This window comes from Oncorhynchus gorbuscha, unplaced genomic scaffold (assembly GCF_021184085.1).
Source record: "Oncorhynchus gorbuscha isolate QuinsamMale2020 ecotype Even-year unplaced genomic scaffold, OgorEven_v1.0 Un_scaffold_662, whole genome shotgun sequence".
NCBI lineage: Eukaryota > Metazoa > Chordata > Actinopteri > Salmoniformes > Salmonidae > Oncorhynchus > Oncorhynchus gorbuscha.
Window position 1 is genome coordinate 250814 of NW_025745758.1, and position 26373 is coordinate 277186.

A 26373-nucleotide genomic window follows, 5' to 3' on the forward strand; every position below is an offset into this window, starting at 1 on the left:
TCTGAGTGGGGAGGGGGAAACTGAACATGTGCTGTTATTGGCAGAGGGGTTTTAGAACTCTCTTTCTTATTGGTCTATTAACTAATTCACTCCATAGTGATGTCACCGCGGAAGGCCAAAACTCCATCCTGCCAAAACAGGCTGAAATGTCAGTATATTCAAAGAACTCTTACACTAAAAATGACATTTATGATAATGTTCACAGTGTTATTCCAACCTCATAGTGTGGAAGTAAATATAAATACATATTTCTGACTGCACTGGGCCTTTAAAAAAACAAAACAACTTATCACAAAACAAATCAATGTATAGCATTAGGCCTGATGCTGACTCATGGTCAGATGGGACAGTAGTGAAGTGCAACAGGACTGTTCTATCAATGACTGTAACAGAGTCAGAGTCAATTCAGTTCTATTCAGTCAAGTCATTAAAGTGGATCCAAAATAAAAAGAGTGATTTAAAAAAAAAACACTCTTCATAGAGAACAATGGACAGTTTTCATTTCACTTCCTGAATTCAAACTGAAGGCAGGTCCATTATGAGGATTACATGAGCTGCAAAATGGAGTTCAGAAAATACACAAGTTGTTTAGTCTGGCCAAGAGACGCTAGAACCGTTTATAGTACTGCTCCTTCAATACTAACAGTATGACATGTATCTGTTAATACTAACAGTACAGTATGACATGTATCTGTTAATACTAACAGTACAGTATGACATGTATCTGTTAATACTAACAGTATGACATGTATCTGTTAATACTAACAGTACAGTATGACATGTATCTGTTAATACTAACAGTACAGTATGACATATATCTGTTAATACTAACAACAGTATGACATGTAGTATAACAGTACAGTATGACATGTATCTGTTAATACTAACAGTACAGTATGACATGTATCTGTTAATACTAACAGTATGACATGTATCTGTTAATACTAACAGTATGACATGTATCTGTTAATACTAACAGTATGACATGTATCTGTTAATACTAACAGTATGACATGTATCTGTTAATACTAACAGTATGACATGTATCTGTTAATACTAACAGTATGACATGTATCTGTTAATACTAACAGTATGACATGTATCTGTTAATACTAACAGTATGACATGTATCTGTTAATACTAACAGTATGACATGTATCTGTTAATACTAACAGTATGACATGTATCTGTTAATACGAACAGTACAGTATGACATGTATCTGTTAATACTAACAGTACAGTATGACATGTATCTGTTAATACTAACAGTACAGTATAACATGTATCTGTTAATACTAACAGTATGACATGTATCTGTTAATACTAACAGTACAGTATGACATGTATCTGTTAATACGAACAGTACAGTATGACATGTATCTGTTAATACTAACAGTACAGTATGACATGTATCTGTTAATACTAACAGTACAGTATGACATGTATCTGTTATACGAACAACAGTACAGTATGACATGTATCTGTTAATACGAACAGTACAGTATGACATGTATCTGTTAATACTAACAGTACAGTATGACATGTATCTGTTAATACTAACAGTACAGTATGACATGTATCTGTTAATACGAACAGTACAGTATGACATGTATCTGTTAATACTAACAGTACAGTATGACATGTATCTGTTAATACTAACATATAAATCAGAAACTGGGTGAGAAAGAGAAGTGTTTGTGTTAGAGGAGGTACCTCTGGTGGACAGACTGGGTGAGGAAGATGAGTGTTTGTGTTAGAGGAGGTACCTCTGGTGGACAGACTGGGTGAGGAAGGGAAGGGTTTGTGTTAGAGGAGGTACTTCTGGTGGACAGACTGGGTGAGGAAGGGAAGGGTTTGTGTTAGACGAGGTACCTCTGATGAACAGACTGGGTGAGGAAGGGAAGGGTTTGTGTTAGAGGAGGTACCTCTGATTGACAGACTGGGTGAGGAAGGGAAGGGTTTGTGTTAGAGGAGGTACCTCTGATGAACAGACTGGGTGAGGAGAGAAGAGAGGTGAGAGGTATAAGGAGAGGAGAGGGGAGGAGAGGAGAGAGAGGACAGAGGTGTGAGGTGAGGAGAGAAGAGAGAAGAGAGAGAGGTGTGAGAGGAGAGGTGTGAAAAGGCAACCAGTAGTGCGACTGGAGAGATCGTGAGGTTTGTCCTTCTATCCGTTAGTTCATTTTCCTCTTCCTGGAGCGCATTCGTCTCCTCCTCTGGCGAAACAGGTGGCGGAAGTTGATGAACAGACCTGGGAAGAAAAAACTACTTTATCATTTCAAATGTTTTTTTTAAGCGCAAACTCCATCCACTTGGCCAGAAAGACAAGTCCAAGCAAAGATACTGTAAGAAAACAAATCATATGTTGACCCAAAGTGTTTCTCCCTTAGAGACATTAACAGATCCTGAAACATGACAGATAGATACAGCTGGAGGGTGGAGGGTCAGAGAGAGGGTCAGAGAGAGGGTCAGAGAGAGGGTCAGAGAGAGGGTCAGAGAGAGGGTCAGGGTAGAAGGTCAGAGAGAGGGTTAGGGTAGAGGGCCAGAGAGAGGGTCAGAGAGAGGGTCAGGGTAAAGGGTTAGAGAGAGGGTCAGAGAGAGGGTCAGAGAGAGGGTCAGGGTAGAAGGTCAGAGAGAGGGTTAGGGTAGAGGGTTAGAGAGAGGGTCAGAGAGAGGGTCAGGGTAAAGGGTTAGAGAGAGGGTCAGAGAGAGGGTTAGGGTAGAGGGCCAGAGAGAGGGTCAGAGAGAGGGTCAGAGAGAGGGTTAGGGTAGAGGGTTAGAGAGAGGGTTAGGGTAGAGGGTCAGAGAGAGGGTTAGGGTAGAGGGTTAGAGAGAGGGTTAGGGTAAAGGGTCAGAGAGAGGGTTAGGGTAGAGGGTTAGAGAGAGGGTTAGGGTAAAGGGTGAGAGAGGGTCAGAGAGAGGGTTAGGGTAGAGGGTTAGAGAGAGGGTTAGGGTAGAGGGTTAGAGAGAGGGTTAGGGTAGAGGGTTAGGGTAGAGGGTTAGGGTAGAGGGTTAGGATGGAGGGTCAGAGAGAGGGTTAGGGTGGAGGGTTAGAGAGAGGGTTAGGGTAAAGGGTTAGAGAGAGGGTTAGGGTGGAGGGTTAGATAGAGGGTTAGAGAGAGGGTCAGAGAGAGGGTTAGGGTGGAGGGTTAGAGAGAGGGTTAGGGTAAAGGGTTAGAGAGAGGGTCAGAGAGAGGGTTAGGGTAGAGGGTTAGGATAGAGGGTAAGGGTGGAGGGTGTAGGGTCAGAGAGTGGGTTTAGGGTTAGAGAGTGGGTTTAGGATGGAGGGTTAGGGTGTAGGGTCAGAGAGTGGGTGTAGGGTTAGAGAGTGGGTTTAGGATGGAGGGTTAGGGTGTAGGGTCAGAGAGTGGGTTTAGGGTTAGAGAGTGGGTTTAGGATGGAGGGTTAGGGTGTAGGGTCAGAGAGTGGGTTTAGGGTTAGAGAGTGGGTTTAGGATGGAGGGTTAGGGTGTAGGGTCAGAGAGTGGGTTTAGGATGGAGGGTTAGGGTGTAGGGTCAGAGAGTGGGTTTAGGGTTAGAGAGTGGGTTTAGGATGGAGGGTTAGGGTGTAGGGTCAGAGAGTGGGTTTAGGGTTAGAGAGTGGGTTTAGGATGGAGGGTTAGGGTGTAGGGTCAGAGAGTGGGTTTAGGGTTAGAGAGTGGGTTTAGGATGGAGGGTTAGGGTGTAGGGTCAGAGAGTGGGTTTAGGATGGAGGGTTAGGGTGTAGGGTCAGAGAGTGGGTTTAGGGTTAGAGAGTGGGTTTAGGATGGAGGGTTAGGGTGTAGGGTCAGAGAGTGGGTTTAGGATGGAGGGTTAGTGTGTAGGGTTAGAGAGTGGGTTTAGGATGGAGGGTTAGGGTGTAGGGTCAGAGAGTGGGTTTAGGATGGAGGGTTAGGGTGTAGGGTCAGAGAGTGGGTTTAGGGTGGAGGGTTAGGGTGTAGGGTCAAAGAGTGGGTGTAGGGTTAGAGAGTGGGTTTAGGATGGAGGGTTAGGGTGTAGGGTCAGAGAGTGGGTTTAGGATGGAGGGTTAGGGTGTAGGGTCAGAGAGTGGGTTTAGGATGGAGGGTTAGGGTGTAGGGTCAGAGAGTGGGTTTAGGGTTAGAGAGTGGGTTTAGGATGGAGGGTAAGGGTGTAGGGTCAGAGAGTGGGTGTAGGGTTAGAGAGTGGGTTTAGGATGGAGGGTTAGGGTGTAGGGTCAGAGAGTGGGTTTAGGATGGAGGGTTAGGGTGTAGGGTTAGAGAGTGGGTTTAGGATGGAGGGTTAGGGTGTAGGGTCAGAGAGTGGGTTTAGGATGGAGGGTTAGGGGTGTAGGGTCAGAGAGTGGGTTTAGGATGGAGGGTTAGGGTGTAGGGTCAGAGAGTGGGTTTAGGATGGAGGGTTAGGGTGTAGGGTCAGAGAGTGGGTTTAGGATGGAGGGTTAGGGTGTAGGGTCAGAGAGTGGGTTTAGGGTGTAGGGTCAGAGAGTGGGTTTAGGATGGAGGGTTAGGGTGTAGGGTCAGAGAGTGGGTTTAGGGTTTAGAGAGTGGGTTTAGGATGGAGGGTTAGGGTGTAGGGTTAGAGAGTGGGTTTAGGATGGAGGGTTAGGGTGTAGGGTTAGAGAGTGGGTTTAGGATGGATGGTTAGGGTGTAGGGTCAGAGAGTGGGTTTAGGATGGAGGGTTAGGGTGTAGGGTCAGAGAGTGGGTTTAGGGTTAGAGAGTGGGTTTAGGATGGAGGGTTAGGGTGTAGGGTCAGAGAGTGGGTTTAGGATGGAGGGTTAGGGTGTAGGGTCAGAGAGTGGGTTTAGGATGGAGGGTTAGGGTGTAGGGTCAGAGAGTGGGTTTAGGATGGAGGGTTAGGGTGTAGGGTCAGAGAGTGGGTTTAGGATGGAGGGTTAGGGTGTAGGGTCAGAGAGTGGGTTTAGGATGGAGGGTTAGGGTGTAGGGTCAGAGAGTGGGTTTAGGATGGAGGGTTAGGGTGTAGGGTCAGAGAGTGGGTTTAGGGTTAGAGAGTGGGTTTAGGATGGAGGGTTAGGGTGTAGGGTCAGAGAGTGGGTTTAGGGTTAGAGAGTGGGTTTAGGATGGAGGGTTAGGGTGTAGGGTCAGAGAGTGGGTTTAGGGTTAGAGAGTGGGTTTAGGATGGAGGGTTAGGGTGTAGGGTCAGAGAGTGGGTTTAGGGTTAGAGAGTGGGTTTAGGATGGAGGGTTAGGGTGTAGGGTCAGAGAGTGGGTTTAGGGTTAGAGAGTGGGTTTAGGATGGAGGGTTAGGGTGTAGGGTCAGAGAGTGGGTTTAAGATGGAAGGTTAGGGTGTAGGGTCAGAGAGTGGGTTTAGGATGGAGGGTTAGGGTGTAGGGTCAGAGAGTGGGTTTAGGATGGAGGGTTAGGGTGTAGGGTCAGAGAGTGGGTTTAGGATGGAGGGTTAGGATGTAGGGTCAGAGAGTGGGTTTAGGGTCAGAGAGTGGGTTTAGGATGGAGGGTTAGGGTGTAGGGTCAGAGAGTGGGTTTAGGGTCAGAGAGTGGGTTTAGGATGGAGGGTTAGGGTGTAGGGTCAGAGAGTGGGTTTAGGATGGAGGGTTAGGGTGTAGGGTCAGAGAGTGGGTTTAGGATGGAGGGTTAGGGTGTAGGGTCAGAGAGTGGGTTTAGGATGGAGGGTTAGGGTGTAGGGTCAGAGAGTGGGTTTAGGATGGAGGGTTAGGGTGTAGGGTCAGAGAGTGGGTTTAGGATGGAGGGTTAGGGTGTAAGGTCAGAGAGTGGGTTTAGGATGGAGGGTTAGGGTGTAGGGTCAGAGAGTGGGTTTAGGATGGAGGGTTAGGGTGTAGGGTCAGAGAGTGGGTTTAGGATGGAGGGTTAGGGGTGTAGGGTCAGAGAGTGGGTTTAGGATGGAGGGTTAGGGTGTAGGGTTAGAGAGTGGGTTTAGGGTCAGAGAGTGGGTTTAGGATGGAGGGTTAGGGTGTAGGGTCAGAGAGTGGGTTTAGGGTCAGAGAGTGGGTTTAGGATGGAGGGTTAGGGTGTAGGGTCAGAGAGTGGGTTTAGGATGGAGGGTTAGGGTGTAGGGTTAGAGAGTGGGTTTAGGATGGAGGGTTAGGGTGGAGGGTCAGAGAGTGGGTGTAGGATGGAGGGTTAGGGTGTAGGGTCAGAGAGTGGGTTTAGGATGGAGGGTTAGGGGTGTAGGGTCAGAGAGTGGGTTTAGGATGGAGGGTTAGGGGTGTAGGGTCAGAGAGTGGGTTTAGGATGGAGGGTTAGGGTGTAGGGTCAGAGAGTGGGTTTAGGATGGAGGGTTAGGGTGTAGGGTCAGAGAGTGGGTTTAGGATGGAGGGTTAGGGGTGTAGGGTCAGAGAGTGGGTTTAGGATGGAGGGTTAGGGGTGGAGGGTCAGAGAGTGGGTTTAGGATGGAGGGTTAGGGTGTAGGGTCAGAGAGTGGGTTTAGGATGGAGGGTTAGGGTGTAGGATCAGAGAGTGGGTTTAGGATGGAGGGTTAGGGTGTAGGGTCAGAGAGTGGGTTTAGGATGGAGGGTTAGGGTGTAGGGTCAGAGAGTGGGTTTAGGATGGAGGGTTAGGGTGTAGGGTCAGAGAGTGGGTTTAGGATGGAGGGTTAGGGGTGTAGGGTCAGAGAGTGGGTTTAGGATGGAGGGTTAGGGGTGGAGGGTCAGAGAGTGGGTTTAGGATGGAGGGTTAGGGTGTAGGGTCAGAGAGTGGGTTTAGGATGGAGGGTTAGGGGTGTAGGGTCAGAGAGTGGGTTTAGGATGGAGGGTTAGGGGTGGAGGGTCAGAGAGTGGGTTTAGGATGGAGGGTTAGGGTGTAGGGTCAGAGAGTGGGTTTAGGATGGAGGGTTAGGGGTGTAGGGTCAGAGAGTGGGTTTAGGATGGAGGGTTAGGGGTGTAGGGTCAGAGAGTGGGTTTAGGATGGAGGGTTAGGGGTGTAGGGTCAGAGAGTGGGTTTAGGATGGAGGGTTAGGGGTGGAGGGTCAGAGAGTGGGTTTAGGATGGAGGGTTAGGGGTGTAGGGTCAGAGAGTGGGTTTAGGATGGAGGGTTAGGGGTGTAGGGTCAGAGAGTGGGTTTAGGATGGAGGGTTAGGGGTGTAGGGTCAGAGAGTGGTACTAACTGACCGAGGAACATGAGGGCCAGGTAGATCTTCAGAGTGAAGGAAAAGCTGAAGGACGAGCCCAGGACCGTAGGTAGAGGGATGCTGTACAGACGGGTCTCATCGAAGATAGGCAGGGACTGGATCACAGCTATAGCTGAGAGGAAACAGACAGGACAGACAGGAATAAATAGCAACACTTGGATATCTTGGTAATAACTAAGTAATATCTTGTTTGACTACAAACATCATACCACTATTATTTACATACAATGTACATAATAAGTGAATATAGCAGGCATAGAGCTCTCTGAGAGTGTGTGTGTGGTGTGTGGTGTGTGTGTGGTGTGGTGTGGTGTGTGGTGCGTGGTGTGGTGTGGTGTGTGGTGCGTGGTGTGTGGTGTGTGTGTGGTGTGGTGTGTAGTGCGTGGTGTGTGGTGTGGTGTGGTGTGGTGTGGTGTGGTGTGGTGTGTTGTGTGTGTGTGTGTGGTGTGTGTGGTGTGTGGTGTGTGGTGTGTGGTGCGTGGTGTGTGTGTGGTGTGGTGTGGTGTGGTGTGGTGTGGTGTGGTGTGTTGTGTGTGTGGTGTGTGGTGTGTGGTGCGTGGTGTGTGTGTGGTGTGGTGTGGTGTGGTGTGTGGTGCGTGGTGTGTGTGTGGTGTGGTGTGGTGTGTTGTGTGTGTGTGTGTGGTGTGTGGTGTGTGTGGTGTGTGGTGTGTGTGTGGTGTGGTGTGGTGTGTTGTGTGTGTGTGTGTGGTGTGTGGTGTGTGGTGCGTGGTGTGTGTGTGGTGTGGTGTGGTGTGTTGTGTGTGTGTGTGTGGTGTGTGGTGCGTGGTGTGTGTGTGGTGTGGTGTGGTGTGTTGTGTGTGTGTGTGTGGTGTGTGGTGCGTGGTGTGGTGTGGTGTGGTGTGTTGTGTGTGTGTGTGTGGTGTGTGTGTGGTGTGGTGTGGTGTGGTGTGTTGTGTGTGTGTGTGTGTGTGTGGTGTGTGGTGTGTGTGGTGTGTGGTGTGGTGTGTGGTGCGTGGTGTGTGTGTGTGTGGTGTGGTGTGTTGTGTGTGTGTGTGTGGTGTGTGGTGTGTGTGGTGTGGTGTGTTGTGTGTGGTGTGTGGTGTGTGACAGGCCCACTGACCCTCTGCTAGCACCCCCAGAGGGTAGAGGGGCATCCAGATGGAGTATCTGAGCCAGGTCAGCAGCTTCCAGTCTGTGTCGATGCAGGCCAACATGTAGAATGGATACCTGGGACAGACGACAAAACAACAGGTTTAATTAGCATCATTCACAAGCAGTGAGCAATACAATGCAGGTCAATGTGTAGAATGGATACCTGGGAAATGCTTACAACTAGTCTCACTAGCTGGTCCATTCATTTACATTTACATTTAAGTCATTTAGCAGACGCTCTTATCCAGAGCGACTTACAAATTGGTGCATTCACCTTATGACATCCAGTGGAACAGCCACTTTACAATAGTGCATCTAAATATTTTAAGGGGGGGAGGGGGGTGAGAAGGATTACTTTATCCTATCCTAAGTATTCCTTAAAGAGGTGGGGTTTCAGGTGTCTCCGGAAGGTGGTGATTGACTCCGCTGTCCTGGCGTCGTGAGGGAGTTTGTTCCACCATTGGGGAGCCAGAGCAGCGAACAGTTTTGACTGAGCTGAGCGGGAACTGTACTTCCTCAGTGGTAGGGAGGCGAGCAGGCCAGAGGTGGATGAACGCAGTGCCCTTATTTGGGTGTAGGGCCTGATCAGAGCCTGGAGGTACTGAGGTGCCGTTCCCTTCACAGCTCCGTAGGCAAGCACCATGGTCTTGTAGCGGATGCGAGCTTCAACTGGAAGCCATTTGAGAGAGCGGAGGAGCGGGGTGACGTGAGAGAACTTGGGAAGGTTGAACACTAGACGGGCTGCGGCGTTCTGGATGAGTTGTAGGGGTTTAATGGCACAGACAGGGAGCCCAGCCAACAGCGAGTTGCAGTAATCCAGACGGGAGATGACAAGTGCCTGGATTAGGACCTGCGCCGCTTCCTGTGTGAGGCAGGGTCGTACTCTGCGGATGTTGTAGAGCATGAACCTACAACATGGTTACAACTAGCCTCACTAGCTGGTCTATTCATGGTTACAACTAGTCTCACTAGCTGGTCCATTCATGGTTACAACTAGTCTCACTAGCTGATCTATTCATGGTTACAACTAGTCTCACTAGCTGGTCCATTCATGGTTACAACTAGTCTCACTAGCTGGTCTATTCATGGTTACAACTAGTCTCACTAGCTGGTCTATTCATGGTTACAACTAGCCTCACTAGCTGGTCTATTCATGGTTACAACTAGTCTCACTAGCTGGTCTATTCATGGTTACAACTAGTCTCACTAGCTGGTCTATTCATGGTTACAACTAGTCTGACTAGCTGGTCTATTCATGGTTACAACTAGCCTCACTAGCTGGTCTATTCATGGTTACAACTAGTCTCACTAGCTGGTCTATTCATGGTTACAACTAGTCTCACTAGCTGGTCTATTCATGGTTACAACTAGTCTGACTAGCTGGTCCATTCATGGTTACAACTAGTCTGACTAGCTGGTCTATTCATGGTTACAACTAGTCTCACTAGCTGGTCTATTCATGGTTACAACTAGTCTCACTAGCTGGTCTATTCATGGTTACAACTAGTCTCACTAGCTGGTCTATTCATGGTTACAACTAGTCTCACTAGCTGGTCCATTCATGGTTACAACTAGCCTCACTAGCTGGTCTATTCATGGTTACAACTAGCCTGACTAGCTGGTCTATTCATGGTTACAACTAGCCTCACTAGCTGGTCCATTCATGGTTACAACTAGCCTCACTAGCTGGTCTATTCATGGTTACAACTAGTCTCACTAGCTGGTCTATTCATGGTTACAACTAGTCTCACTAGCTGGTCTATTCTATTCTAGCCTGGTTCCTCTCTAGGTTTCTAATCTCCACCCTGTTATGCAGGTGAATGAGGACCCAAAAGCGACTTGGCGAAAACAGAGTCTTTATTCCAGTAAAGGAAATATGCAATACTCCTAGACAAATCGGAGCGGTAAACAAAGCATAAAAAAACTAATTCCACTCGTGGTGACGAGGACAAGGAGGACTCGGGAAGGCACCGACCGTAGCAGACTCAGACACCTGCTCACACGCAGCATCTGAGGGAAACACGACACGACAGGGCGAGACAAAGACACAGCACGGTGAACAATATACAAGGATCCGACAGGACAGAAACGGAAGACAAGGGGAGAAATAGGGACTCTAATCAGAGGACAAGATAGGGAACAGGTGTGGAAAGACTAAATGAGTGAGTAGGAGAATAGGAACAGCTGGGAGCAGGAACGGAACGATAGAGAGAGGAGAGAGAGGGAGGGGGAGAGAGAGGGATAGAAAAAGGGAACGAACCTAATAAGACCAGCAGGGGGAAACGAACAGAAGGGAAAGCATAATGACAAGACAATATAAGACAAAACATGACAGTACCCCCCCACTCACCGAGCGCCTCCTGGCGCTCTCGAGGAGGAACACTGGCGGCAACGGAGGAAATCATAGATCACAAACGGTCCAGCACGTCCCGAGAAAGAACCCAACTCCTCTCCTCAGGACCGTAACGAAAAACGATAAAAAGGGAAACTAGGGTACTACTCAAAAAAAAAAAATGAGACACGGGTAGAGAACTGAAAGCTTTAGAGCAAACAGGACCAAACAGGCCAGGAGAGTAACAACTAGGGACAGACTGAGACACAGCAAGGGCAGGAACAAGAACAGGAGAGATGCGGTGGCTGGGGACAGACTGAGACCCAGCAAGACCAGGAGCAGAAGCAGAAAAAAAATTACCAGACTTATTCTGCGCGCAGTCCGAACACGCAGCCACGAAACGGCGCGTGTCACGCTCCTGAGTAGGCCACCAAAACCGCTGGCGAATAGAAGCAAGCGTACCCCGAACGCCGGGATGGCCAGCTAACTTGGCAGAGTGAGCCCACTGAAGAACAGCCAGACGAGTAGAAACAGGGACGAAAAGAAGGTTACTAGGACAAGCGCGCGGCGACGCAGTGTGCGTGAGTGCTTGCTTAACCTGTCTCTCAATTCCCCAGACAGTCAACCCGACAACACGCCCAACAGGAAGGATCCCCTCGGGATCGGTAGAAGCCACAGAAGAACTAAAGAGACGGAATAAAGCATGAGGCTTGGTGTTCTTAGTACCCGGGCAATAAGAAATAACGAACGCCCAACGAGCATGACGCGCATTCAGTCGTTTGGCAGAACGGATGTACTCAAGGTTCTTTTGGTCAGTCCAAACGACAAAAGGAACGGTCGCCCCCTCCAACCACTGTCGCCATTTGCCTAGGGCTAAACGGATGGCGAGCAGTTCGCGGTTAGCCACATCATAGTTACGTTCCGACGGTGACAGGCGATGAGAAAAATACGCACAAGGGTGGACCCCATCGTCAGTATCGGAGCGCTGGGACAGAATGGCTCCCACGCCCAGCCCCGGGGAGAAATAGGGACTCTAATCAGAGGACAAGATAGGGAACAGGTGTGGAAAGACTAAATGAGTGAGTAGGAGAATAGGAACAGCTGGGAGCAGGAACGGAAAGATAGAGAGAGGAGAGAGGGAGGGGGAGAGAGAGGGATAGAAAAAGGGAACGAACCTAATAAGACCAGCAGGGGGAAACGAACAGAAGGGAAAGCATAATGACAAGACAATATAAGACAAAACATGACACACCCGGCACAACCAGAAGAGGACTGGCCACCCCTCTGAGCCTGGTTCCTCTCTAGGTTTCTAATCTCCACCCGGCACAGCCAGAAGAGGACTGGCCACCCCTCGGAGCCTGGTTCCTCTCGAGGTTTCTAATCTCCACCCGGCACAGCCAGAAGAGGACTGACCACACCTCGGAGCCTGGTTCCTCTCTAGGTTTCTAATCTCCACCCGGCACAGCCAGAAGAGGACTGGCCACCCCTCGGAGCCTGGTTCCTCTCTAGGTTTCTAATCTCCACCCGGCACAGCCAGAAGAGGACTGGCCACCCCTCGGAGCCTGGTTCCTCTCTAGGTTTCTAATCTCCACCCGGCACAGCCAGAAGAGGACTGGCCACCCCTCGGAGCCTGGTTCCTCTCTAGGTTTCTAATCTCCACCCTGCACAGCCAGAAGAGGACTGGCCACCCCTCGGAGCCTGGTTCCTCTCGAGGTTTCTAATCTCCACCCGGCACAGCCAGAAGAGGACTGGCCACCCCTCGGAGCCTGGTTCCTCTCTAGGTTTCTAATCTCCACCCGGCACAGCCAGAAGAGGACTGGCCACACCTCCGAGCCTGGTTCCTCTCTAGGTTTCTAATCTCCACCCGGCACAGCCAGAAGAGGACTGGCCACCCCTCGGAGCCTGGTTCCTCTCTAGGTTTCTAATCTCCACCCGGCACAGCCAGAAGAGGACTGACCACACCTCGGAGCCTGGTTCCTCTCTAGGTTTCTAATCTCCACCCGGCACAGCCAGAAGAGGACTGGCCACACCTCGGAGCCTGGTTCCTCTCTAGGTTTCTAATCTCCACCCGGCACAGCCAGAAGAGGACTGGCCACCCCTCGGAGCCTGGTTCCTCTCTAGGTTTCTAATCTCCACCCGGCACAGCCAGAAGAGGACTGGCCACCCCTCGGAGCCTGGTTCCTCTCGAGGTTTCTAATCTCCACCCGGCACAGCCAGAAGAGGACTGGCCACCCCTCGGAGCCTGGTTCCTCTCTAGGTTACCTCTTAGATTCCTGCCTTTCTAGGGAGTGTTTCCTAGCCACCGTGCTTCTACATCTGCATTACTTGCTGTTTGGGGTTTTAGGCTGGGCTTCTATACAGCACTTTGTGACATCGTCTGATGTAAGAAGGGCTTTATACGTACATTTGATTGATTGATGACAATTCCCTTACACCATATTTCTTACACCAAACCACTCTTTAGGATACTTCGATCGCAGGTGAGGAGACTAAAGTTAAGGTTATAGAAAAAGAGTTAAGGAAAACCCATGAAAACAATATAAACCATTTACCCTGGTCGTTTCAGTCTCCAGATCTCAACACAACTCAACACTTCTGGGAGATTCTGTTGCAGAGCCTGACATGGTGTTTTGCACCGCCAGCAACAAAACACCACATTATGGAATTTTCTGGTGGAAGAATGATGTCACATCCCTCCAATAGAATGATGTCACATCCCTCCAATAGAATGATGTCACATCCCTCCAATAGAATGATGTCACATCCCTCCAATAGAATTATGTCACATCCCTCCAATAGAATGATATCACATCCCTCCAATAAAACGATGTCACATCCCTCCAATAGAATGATATCACATCCCTCCAATAGAATGATATCACATCCCTCCAATAAAACGATGTCACATCCCTCCAATAGAATGATATCACATCCCTCCAATAGAATGATGTCTCATCCCTCCAATAGAATGGTGTCTCATCCCTCCAATAGAATGGTGTCTCATCCCTCCAATAGAATGGTGTCTCATCCCTCCAATAGAATGGTGCCTCATCCCTCCAATAGAATGGTGTCTTATCCCTCCAATAGTATGGTGTCTGATCCCTCCAATAGAATGATGTCTCATCCCTCCAATAGAATGATGTCCCATCCCTCCAATAGAATGATGTCCCATCCCTCCAATAGAACGATGTCACATCCCTCCAATAGAATGATGTCACATCCCTCCAATAGAATGATGTCTCATCCCTCCAATAGAATGATGTCTCATCCCTCCAATAGAATGATGTCCCATCCCTCCAATAGAATGATGTCTCATCCCTCCAATAGAACGACCTCACATCCCTCCAATAGAACGATGTCTTTATGTCGTGTTTCCTTTATTTTGGCAGTTATCTGGATGTGAGCTGTATTGAGGTAGAGTCACCTGTAGATCTATATTGACTATAGAGGTAGATTCACCTGTAGATCTATATTGACTATACTATAGAGGTAGAGTCACCTGTAGTTCTATATTGACTATACTATAGAGGTAGAGTCACCTGTAGTTCTATATTAACTATAGAGGTAGAGTCACCTGTAGATCTATATTAACTATAGAGGTAGATTCACCTGTAGATCTATATTAACTATAGAGGTAGAGTCACCTGTAGATCTATATTAACTATATAGGTAGAGTCACCTGTAGATCTATATTGACTATAGAGGTAGAGTCACCTGTAGATCTATATTAACTATAGAGGTAGAGTCACCTGTAGATCTATATTGACTATAGAGGTAGAGTCACCTGTAGATCTATATTGACTATACTATAGAGGTAGAGTCACTTGTAGATCTATATTGACTATACTATAGAGGTAGAGTCACCTGTAGATCTAAATTGACTATAGAGGTAGAGTCACCTGTAGATCTATATTAACTATAGAGGTAGAGTCACCTGTAGATCTATATTAACTATAGAGGTAGAGTCACCTGTAGATCTATATTGACTATAGAGGTAGAGTCACCTGTAGATCTATATTGACTATAGAGGTAGAGTCACCTGTAGATCTATATTAACTATAGAGGTAGAGTCACCTGTAGATCTATATTAACTATAGAGGTAGAGTCACCTGTAGATCTATATTAACTATACTATAGAGGTAGAGTCACCTGTAGATCTATATTAACTATACTATAGAGGTAGAGTCACCTGTAGATCTATATTAACTATACTATAGAGGTAGAGTCACCTGTAGATCTATATTGACTATAGAGGTAGAGTCACCTGTAGATCTATATTAACTATAGAGGTAGAGTCACCTGTAGATCTATATTAACTATAGAGGTAGAGTCACCTGTAGATCTATATTAACTATAGAGGTAGAGTCACCTGTAGATCTATATTAACTATAGAGGTAGAGTCACCTGTAGATCTTTTTTGACTATAGAGGTAGAGTCACCTGTAGATCTATATTAACTATAGAGGTAGAGTCACCTGTAGATCTATATTAACTATAGAGGTAGAGTCACCTGTAGATCTATATTAACTATAGAGGTAGAGTCACCTGAAGATCTCTATGGTGCTCCAGAGGTAGAAGACGAAGAAGACCACTGCTTTGTTCTGCATCTCCTCCAGACTACCGAAGATCACAAACAGGATTACGTTCCTACCCACCACCTGGACAGGTCAACAACAACAACAACAAATCACAGAAACACACTTCATTAAAGGGTTCATTCACCCTAAATACAAATCACTTGTCCTCGCCCTGAATGCATCCTGTCCTCAACCTGAATGCATCCTGTCCTCACCCTGAATGCATCCTGTCCTCAACCTGGCCTCACCCTGAATGCATCCTGGCCTCAACCTGGCCTCACCTTGAATGAATCCTGGTTCACCCTGAATGCATCCTGGCCTCACCCTGAATGCATCCTGTCCTCACCCTGAATGCATCCTGTCCTCAACCTGAATGCATCCTGGCCTCACCCTGAATGCATCCTGTCCTCAACCTGAATGCATCCTGGCCTCAACCTGAATGCATCCCGGCCTCAACCTGAATGCATCCCGGCCTCAACCTGAATGCATCCCGGCCTCAACCTGAATGCATCCCGGCTTCAACCTGAATGCATCCCGGCCTCAAGCTGAATGCATCATGTCCTCACCCTGAATGCATCCTGTCCTCACCCTGAATGCATCCTGGCCTCACCCTGAATGCATCCTGGCCTCACCCTGAATGCATCCTGGCCTCACCCTGAATGCATCCTGTCCTCACCCTGGCCTCACCCTGAATGCATCCTGGCCTCAACCTGAATGCATCCTGGCCTCAACCTGAATGCATCCTGGCCTCACCCTGAATGCATCCTGGCCTCACCCTGAATGCATCCTGGCCTCACCCTGAATGCATCCTGTCCTCACCCTGGCCTCACCCTGAATGCATCCTGGCCTCACCCTGAATGCATCCTGGCCTCACCCTGAATGCATCCTGGCCTCAACCTGGCCTCACCCTGAATGTGTCCTGTCCTCAACCTGAATGCATCCTTTCCTCAACCTGAATGCATCCTGTCATCAACCTGAATGCATCCTGGCCTCACCCTGAATGCATCTTTGCTTTGGGTTGGCCTCACCCTGAATGCATCCTGTCCTACCCTGAATTCATCCTGGCCTCACCCTGAATGCATCCTGGCCTCACCCTGAAATCCTGGCCTCACCCTGAATGCATCCTGGCCTCAACCTGAATGCATCCTGGCCTCAACCTGTCCTGTCCTCAAATTGAATGTGTTTTTCAACCTGAATGCATCCTGTATCAATCTGAAAGTCTTATGGGCAAGAAGGGAATTTTGCTTTGGGTTGGTTTACAAACCCATAGCCGTTATCTTTAGCTTTGACTAACCAAAAACAACTAAAAGTCAATGTAACGCTAAATTAGCATGTGTTTTTAAAATTTTAAACCCAAGTCATTTGACAAAGTTATTTTTCTGTGTGTTTGGATTGAACCCTACCTGGATCATAGCAGGGTCTGTCTTGACCAGCCCACTAGAGGGTTCATGACCAGTCTGCTATAGCCATCATCTGACAGAAGTACATCATGTCAGCAATGGTGTGGAACGTGTCATAGAACGAGTCTGATAAGAGGGAGAGAAAGAGAGAGATGTAGAACACAGTGGTGCTATACAATGGTGCAACACAGTGGTGCAACACAGTGGTGCTACACAGTGGTGCTATACAATGGTGCAACACAGTGGTGCTATACAATGGTGCAACACAGTGGTGCTATACAATGGTGCAACACAGTGGTGCTACACAGTGGTGCTACACAGTGGTGCAACACAGTGGTGCTATACAGTGGTGCAACACAGTGGTGCTATACAGTGGTGCTATACAGGGGTGCAACACAGTGGTGCTATACAGTGGTGCTACACAGTGGTGCTATACAGGGGTTCTACACAATGGTGCAACACAGTGGTGCTACACAGTGGTGCTACACAGTGGTGCTACACAGTGGTGCTACACAGTGGTGCAACACAGTGGTGCTACACAGTGGTGCAACACAGTGGTGCTATACAGTGGTGCAACACAGTGGTGCTATACAGTGGTGCTATACAGGGGTGCAACACAGTAGTGCTATACAGTGGTGCTACACAGTGGTGCTATACAGGGGTTCTACACAGTGGTGCTACACAGTGGTGCTATACAGTGGTGCTACACAGTGGTGCTATACAGGGGTGCTATACAGGGGTGCTATACAGTGGTACTATACAGTGGTGCTAACATGTTAGGCCAAACACTGCATACCCCGAGTAGCCTGGTTCCATACTGTACGTGCTCAAATCCAGTGGTTCTCAACCTATTTTAGTTGCTCTACACCAATCACATTTAGCTGTGCCTGAAGTACATCCCAAGTACCACTTCACGTGTATTTCACCAGTAGGTCTACGTTCTCATTAGTGTCCTCAAGTATCTCTGCGGATAGACCAAGCACAACAGGCTGGCAACTACTGCTGTAGTCAACTCTTAAAATGTTGTGAAGATGTACAAACAGAATTTGGCTAAAACACCAAACAGACTGGACCACCAGGCTATTCAAAGCTATTTGCAAGACAAATTAATCTACAGACTAGAGTCAATGTTCCCTTTCTCATATTCAAATGGACACATCTATGAATAAAGAGCCTGTTTAGTTATTCTAGGGAAGTAACACATTGGCTTGGTGGTGAGGTTGAATCTGACTCACTCAGATCACTTCACAGAAACACAACTGAATATAAACTAGACAGCTTTCAGAAACACAACTAGACAGCTTTCAGAAACACAACTAGACAGCTTTCAGAAACACAACTACACAGCTTTCAGAAACACAACTACACAGCTTTCAGAAACACAACTAGACAGCTTTCAGAAACACAACTACACAGCTTTCAGAAACACAACGAGACAGCTTTCAGAAACACAACGAGACAGCTTTCAGAAACACAACTAGACAGCTTTCAGAAACACAACTAGACAGCTTTCAGAAACACAACTAGACAGCTTTCAGAAACACAACTACACAGCTTTCAGAAACACAACTACACAGCTTTCAGAAACACAACTAGACAGCTTTCAGAAACACAACTAGACAGCTTTCAGAAACACAACTACACAGCTTTCAGCTAAAAAAAAAACAAATAGGAGGAAGAATGATAATGTATGTAAATATGAGTGTTTATATGAGCCATCTAATACTAACTCTCTTACATTATGATGGAGAACCAGTTCTGAGGTAGTTAGTTCCAACCGTAGCGGTGGAAAAGGAATGATTCTGATTGTATTCTTTTCCATCCCTGAAACACTGACTTCACCTACTGTGTGTCTATCTATGGCCAACGCTGTCGTCAACTCTCAAGACAACCAACCAACAAACAACAGCTACTAACAAGGCTGGACCCTCAGCAGGCTCTGGACCACTGACCTTGTCCCAGGATGAAGAGACGGACGGTCATGTTGACAAAGATCCAGGAGAAACCCAGGAACTGGACCAGGTTGTACATGAACAGATAGCCCTTCTTCAGGCCCAGGTAGGCTGACAGAACATTAAACATATTACCATATAACATCTTTAAAACACATAACATCAGGTTGTACATGAACAGATAGCCCTTCTTCAGGCCCAGGTAGGCTGACAGAACATTAAACATATTACCATATAACATCTTTAAAACACATAACATCAGGTTGTAACATGAACAGATAGCCTTCTTCAGGCCCAGGTAGGCTGACAGAACATTAAACATATTACCATATAACATCTTTAAAACACATAACATCAGGTTGTACATGAACAGATAGCCCTTCTTCAGGCCCAGGTAGACAGAACATTAAACATATTACCATATAACATCTTTAAAACACATAACATCAGGTTGCATGAACAGAACAGGTAGGCTAAACAGCTTTCAATAAAAACCCAATTCAAAAAACACAAAAGGAAACTCCAGTCAGTTGGTTTTTTATGTCTATAACCAAAACCAAAATGAGTTGAAATTACAATTCAGATGTTTGCATTATCAAATATCAAGTACTTAAAAAAAGGTAGCTTGTACTTGTGTGTGGTATAAACTAAAAGATGAAGCACAGTCAAAACCAGGTTTGGCAGCCAGTTGGCGGCCCGCGGTGGATTTATTTGGCCCCACAACTTTTCTGAGAAAAAAAAAAAAAAGTTGAATTTTTCTTTCTTTTTGCATTTTCATTGTTGGAGATAAAAGGGTGTAAAAACACCAGGATGTAAATTTAGTAAAAATCTGTTCTCAAGTATAAGAGAGAGAGAGACGTGATTGGATACAACTTTAAGCAAAGTTTCAAATGATCCGTTTTGGATTCTTGCCGTCAATTTGCAGTCTACAAATGATTTGTACTCATGTTCCGGGTCTGCCGACCAACTGGTTAATGAAAAATAAATATATCAGCCCGAGGCTGAACTTAGTTGATGATCCCTGGTCTAAACCAACAGTATCTTTACCAAGAAATGTAAATCTTCAGATTAGAGATAAAAAGGGCTGCGGTGTTCACAGCTGCCGCTCGGTACTTACGGTCTGTACGGATTCTTGACTCGATGCTGACCTTGTTTATCTTCTCCTCTTCCTGAAAACAAACAGACAGACCATCAGGTGTAATACATGTCATAACACCCTTATAAAAGACAAAATAAATAAAGCCTTATACTTCCTTATGTATTACATCTAAAAAGTTGTACCAAAACTGACCCTGGTCATTACTACCTTAGCCTGAAGCTCCATCTCCGCGTCTGATTCGTCGAGCCAACGGTCGAAGTCTGGCGCCAGGAAGAGAGGTTTCCTCTCCTGCAGAGTGAGTCTATCCCACCAACGCTGCTCCTGCTTCCTCACTGTCACATTTACCAGGCGCTGGGTCGACCTGTGACTAACCTGGCAGACAGACACACAGTGAGTATGATAATAATTGTAGATACCACAGGAGGTTGGTGGCACCTTCATTTGGGGAGGATAGGCTCGTGGTAATGACTGGAGCGGAATCATTGGAATGGTATCAAATACATGGTTTCCATAGTTTCCATTCCATCCCATTTGTTCCGTTCCAGACATTATCATGAGCAGCCTCCTGCGGAAGACACACTTACTAATAAACCACAAGCAGGGAACAGTCCTTCTGTAGCTCAGTTGGTAGAGCATGGCGCTTGTAACGCCAGGGTAGTGGGTTTGATTCCCGGGACCACCCATACATAGAATGTATGCACACATGACTGTAAGTCGCTTTGGATAAAAGTGTCTGCTAAATGGCATATTATTATTATTATTATTATCTCTAGTACCAGAAGAGAATGTTTGTCTTTGAGACTGAGAAGAGTGTGAGGTATTTATCACTAATGAAAAAACTACATTTCTGGAATAGTAAATAATAGAATTACCTCAGGTTTTACTGGTTCCAGGAAGTCCAGACTGAACTCATAGTCATGGTCTCCTTTAGCTCCGTGACCCTGAGCTGTGCAACAAAGGAACGTCGGTTTAATACCATGTACTCTGTACAGACGAGACGTATTTTCATTCTTTCTGTTCCAGCGTAAAATACAAACCACCAACCTTTGAATTGCAGGGTGTTGTTTTGCACGCAGATATCAAGATTCTAAAAAAAAGGCAAAAAGAAAAAATGTCTTGCATCAAAAAAAAAACAACAACAAGCGGAAGACTGTCAGCTACAAGGCTAAATATAGAAACCACACTAACATTGGTTGAGATCAAACTGAGTGACTGAATGGCTGATGTGGATGTGTTTCCTTCACACATACAGCATCACTAAACATATTCTGATGACATTACATACAGTAGTACGTAGCTGGAGTACATGTGGTCACGATGCACCTTGAGTGTGTGTTTGCTGACTGGCTAAATTGGATCCAGCGATCACCATGACAATTCCTGAATCTTTTATGAAGCATGACATTTGGTAGGATGCACCACCACCACTAGCTACTACAACTCAATATGAATTACAGTAGCTAGTTAGCTTCAGTAGATGAGTGTTGGCTACTGTCTCGCCTCACCGAGAACCATACTTCTCATGATGACCTGATTTTGTTATGTGGAAACACTGAATCAGGACCTCAGGAAACTATATATAATATATAAGTTATATAAATGATATATATATTATATATAAGTTACTCTGTCTTGTGACATGCTACACTTTTGTTATCACTCTGTATAGCTAATAGAACAAGTGGTAAATTATCTAGCTCGATGTATGAGCTTACTAGCTAACATGTAAGCATGGGGCTGCTATCAGTCCATTCTCTAAGCAGCATTGTAGCTAATGTCATGTATGTCATTTGTTCATGTCAGCGACGTGCATTCAATTTACAACGTCCAGCAGTGAGCTTAAACAAATACACTTATTACAGGCTGAAAGAGGCTATCTAGCTGTCCTAATCATCTAGCTGGCTTGTTGTCCTAACCATCTAGCTGGCTTGTTGTCCTAATCATCTAGCTGGCTTGTTGTCCTAACCATCTAGCTGGCTTGTTGTCCTAACCATCTAGCTGGCGTGTTGTCCTAACCATCTAGCTGGCTTGTTGTCCTAACCATCTAGCTGGCTTGTTGTCCTAACCATCTAGCTGGCGTGTTGTCCTAACCATCTAGCTGGCTTGTTGTCCTAACCATCTAGCTGGCTTGTTATCCAAACCATCAAGCTGGCTTGTTGTCCTAACCATCTAGCTGGCTTGTTATCCTAACCATCTAGCTGGCTTGTTGTCCTAACCATCTAGCTGGCTTGTTGTCCTAACCATCTAGCTGGCTTGTTGTCCTAACCATCTAGCTGGCTTGTTGTCCTAACCATCTAGCTGGCTTGTTGTCCAAACCATCTAGCTGGCTTGTTATCCTAACCATCTAGCTGGCTTGTTGTCCTAACCATCTAGCTGGCTTGTTGTCCTAACCATCTAGCTGTCCTAACCATCTAGCTGGCTTGTTGTCCTAACCATCTAGCTGGCTTGTTGTCCTAACCATCTAGCTGGTTGTTGTCCTAACCATCTAGCTGGCTTGTTGTCCTAACCATCTAGCTCTGGCTGTTATCCTAACCATCTAGCTGGCTGGCATCTGCTGGCTTGTTGTCCTAACCATTGTTGTCCTAACCATCTAGCTGGCTTGTTGTCCTAACCATCTAGCTGGCTTGTTGTCCTAACCATCTAGCTGGCTTGTTGTCCTAACCATCTAGCTGGCTTGTTGTCCTAACCATCTAGCTGGCTTGTTGTCCTAATCATCTAGCTGGCTTGTTGTCCTAACCATCTAGCTGGCTTGTTGTCCTAACCATCTAGCTGGCTTGTTGTCCTAACCATCTAGCTGGCTTGTTGTCCTAGCCATCTAGCTGGTGTGTTGTCCTAACCATCTAGCTGGCTTGTTGTCCTAACCATCTAGCTGGCTGTTATCCTAACCATCTAGCTGGCTTGTTGTCCTAACCATTGTTGTCCTAACCATCTAGCTGGCTTGTTGTCCTAACCATCTAGCTGGCTTGTTGTCCTAACCATCTAGCTGGCTTGTTGTCCTAACCATCTAGCTGGCTTGTTGTCCTAATCATCTAGCTGGCTGTTATCCTAACCATCTAGCTGGCTTTTTGTCCTAACCATTGTTGTCCTAACCATCTAGCTGGCTTGTTGTCCTAACCATCTAGCTGGCTTGTTGTCCTAGCCATCTAGCTGGCTGTTGCTAACCATTGTTGTCCTAATCATCTAGCTGGCTGTTATCCTAACCATCTAGCTGGCTTTTTGTCCTAACCATTGTTGTCCTAACCATCTAGCTGGCTTGTTGTCCTAACCATCTAGCTGGCTTGTTGTCCTAGCCATCTAGCTGGCTTGTTGTCCTAACCATTGTTGTCCTAACCATCTAGCTGGCTTGTTGTCCTAACCATCTAGCTGGCTTGTTGTCCTAGCCATCTAGCTGGCTTGTTGTCCTAACCATCTAGCTGGCTTGTTGTCCTAACCATCTAGCTGGCTTGTTGTCCTAACCATCTAGCTGGCTTGTTGTCCTAACCATCTAGCTGGCTTGTTATCCTAACCATCTAGCTGGCTTGTTGTCCTAACCATCTAGCTGGCTTGTTGTCCAAACCATCTAGCTGGCTTGTTGTCCTAACCATCTAGCTGGCTTGTTGTCCTAACCATCTAGCTGGCTTGTTGTCCTAACCATCTAGCTGGCTTGTTGTCCTAACCATCTAGCTGGTGTGTTGTCCTAACCATCTAGCTGGCTTGTTGTCCTAGCCATCTAGCTGGCTTGTTGTCCAAACCATCTAGCTGGCTTGTTGTCCTAACCATCTAGCTGGCTTGTTGTCCTAACCATCTAGCTGGCTTGTTGTCCTAACCATCTAGCTGGCTTGTTGTCCTAACCATCTAGCTCGATGACAGGTCGGTCCCGGAGATCATCCGTAACATACCTTAGCGTCACTCAGCTCCACACGCAGGTAGATGTCTGCATGACGCTGTGCCCAATACACGTGGGGTGTGAGGGTCTCCATGGTGATATCTAAAGGTACTGTTAGTGAAATGAATATCCTTGCTGTTATATCACTGAGAAGCAATGCTGGAGATCCTCCGCCTCATTCATTAGGACAGTTGGCAAGATGCGGAAACAGTCATCCAGGGATACTCAGGGGTGCGTTCAGTTCGATTGAACGTTTACGTTGCTTAACGGTTTGTACTGAACGACGCGTTTCCCTAAAACGATCTTGAACTTACTTTGAGGTACGTTTGCTCCGTGTGTATCGAAGCAATTTACTGTAAATGACTGCGGCACAGCGGTCCTCCAACACAAACCCCATCCAACTACGCCTTCCCCGTTTTTGAACTGGTCGTTCAGAACAGCACCGTTTCCGTCGAATTGAACGTTACAGTACGTTTTTCTGCATTGAACGGAGCTCAGGTGTCGCTACGTGCGCGTTACACCCACAAATCAAAACAAAGGAAGGAACGTGCTCGTGCACAGCCGGTACAATTTTTTAAAAAATGTTTGAAAACATTGATACTATTTAAATGGAAATACATATATTATGAATGGTCTCTGGATTTGTCTTGGACTGTACAGAAGTACAGATCTTACAAAGGTTTTTATTTGATTTTATTCGGGGCTTCATGTATACTATGGGTGAAACCAACATCCGGGGGCTGTTCGCGTCATCTTCCGCTCCAAGTGACACCAGCCAATTCATGCCATCTGAAATATTTACATCTGATGTGTGAAAAGGAGTGATATCCACCCTCATGTTATGTACTATATACAGTCCATACAATAGAAGTGACTGTTATACAACCAGTCAAGTAATCAGTGGTGGAAAAAGTACTCAATTGTCATACTTAAGTGAAAGTAAAGATTACTAGTAATTTTCTATTAAGTTAAAGTCACCAGGTAAAATAAGAATTGAGTAAAAGTATTTGGTTTTAAATGTACTTAAGTATAAAAAGTCAATGGAACTTTTAAAATGTACATGAGTATCAAAACTAAAAGTATAAATCATTTCAAATTCTGTATATTAAGAAAACCAGAAGGGACCATTTTTTATTTATTGTCAGATAGCCAGGGGCACACTCCAACACTGAGACATCATTTACAGATAGCCAGGGGCACACTCCAACACTCAGACATCATTTACAAACGAAGCATTTGTGTTTAGTGAGTCCTCCAGATCAGAAGCAGTAGGGATGACCAGGGATGTTCTCTGTTTAGTGAGCCCACCAGATCAGAGACAGTAGGGATGACCAGGGATGTTCTCTGTTTAGTGAGTCCTCCAGATCAGAGGCAGTAGGGATGACCAGGGATGTTCTCTGTTTAGTGAGTCCACCACATCAGAGACAGTAGAGAGGACCAGGGATGTTCTCTGTTTAGCGAGTCCTCCAGATCAGAGGCAGTAGGAATGACCAGGGATGTTCTCTGTTTAGTGAGTCCTCCAGATCAGAGCAGTAGGGATGACCAGGGATGTTCAGATCAGAGACAGTAGGGATGACCAGGGATGTTCTCTGTTTAGTGAGTCTACCAGATAAGAGGCTGTAGAGATGACCAGGGATGTTCTCTGTTTAGTGAGCCCACCAGATCAGAGACAGTAGGGATGACCAGGGATGTTCTCTGTTTAGTGAGTCCTCCAGATGAGAGAAAGTAGGGATGACCAGGGATGTTCTCTGTTTAGCGAGTCCTCCAGATCAGAGGCAGTAGTGATGACCAGGGATGTTCTCTGTTTAGTGAGTCCTCCAGATCAGAGGCAGTAGGGATGACCAGGGATGTTCAGATCAGAGACAGTAGGGATGACCAGGTATGTTCAGATCAGAGACAGTTGGGATGACCAGTGATGTTCTCTGTTTAGTGAGTCTACCAGATAAGAGGCTGTAGAGATGACCAGGGATGTTCTCTGTTTAGTGAGTCCACCAGATCAGAGACAGTAGGGATGACCAGGGATGTTCTCTGTTTAGTGAGTCCACCAGATCAGAGGCAGTAGGAATGACCAGGGATGTTCTCTGTTTAGTGAGTCCTCCAGATCAGAGGCAGTAGTGATGACCAGGGATGTTCTCTGTTTAGTGAGTCCTCCAGATCAGAGACAGTAGGGATGACCAGGGATGTTCTCTGTTTAGTGAGTCCTCCAGATCAGAGACAGTAGGGATGACCAGGGATGTTCTCTGTTTAGTGAGTCCTCCAGATCAGAGACAGTAGGGATGACCAGGGATGTTCTCTGTTTAGTGAGTCCTCCAGATCAGGGATGTTATCTGTTAGTGAGTCCTCCAGATCAGAGGATGATGACCAGGGATGTTCTCTGTTTAGTGAGTCCTCCAGATCAGAGGCAGTAGGAATGACCAGGGATGTTCTTTTGATAAGTGTGTGATTGACCATTTTACATTAAAAATGTAACAAGTACTTTTGGGTGTCAGGGAAAATGTATGGAGTAAAAAGTACATTATTTTCTTCAGGAATGTAGTGAAGTAAAAGTAGACAAAAATATAAAATAGTAAAGTACAGAAACCCCAAAAAACGACTGAAGTAAAAATACATTAAAGTACTACTTACATACCTCACACCACTGCAAGTAATACAGGTCAAGACAGATGATGCATGTATCAACAGTCCAGACCACAAAAATAATCTTGGTTAAGAGCGCCAGCACACCAAACTATCAAGTTTGACCTACTTGTGATGCTGTAGGTCTATGAGTCTATGAATGGTGCATTCGGAAAGTATTCAGACCCCTTGACTTTTTCCACATTTTGTTACATTACAGCCTTATTCTAAAATGAGTTTGTTATTTTTGATCCAATCTACACACAATACCCCAAAATGAAATGTGCTGATTAATTACAAATAAAAGATACCTTAAATTTA

The 26373-nt window shown here is 46.3% G+C and overlaps 1 protein-coding gene across 1 annotated transcript; it reads right to left on the reverse strand.

Moving 5' to 3' along the window:
- Positions 1-1538: 1538 nt before the first annotated feature.
- LOC124019745 (very-long-chain (3R)-3-hydroxyacyl-CoA dehydratase-like) lies at positions 1539-23881 on the reverse strand. Its single transcript, XM_046335166.1, is given in 12 exon segments — positions 1539-2248; positions 7080-7211; positions 8181-8287; positions 15089-15201; positions 16524-16568; positions 16570-16646; positions 18473-18583; positions 19590-19641; positions 19779-19943; positions 20444-20517; positions 20616-20658; positions 23450-23881. Coding segments are annotated over 12 exon segments (1077 nt in total). The 5' UTR covers positions 23531-23881; the 3' UTR covers positions 1539-2171.
- Between the last annotated feature and the right edge of the window lie 2492 nt (positions 23882-26373).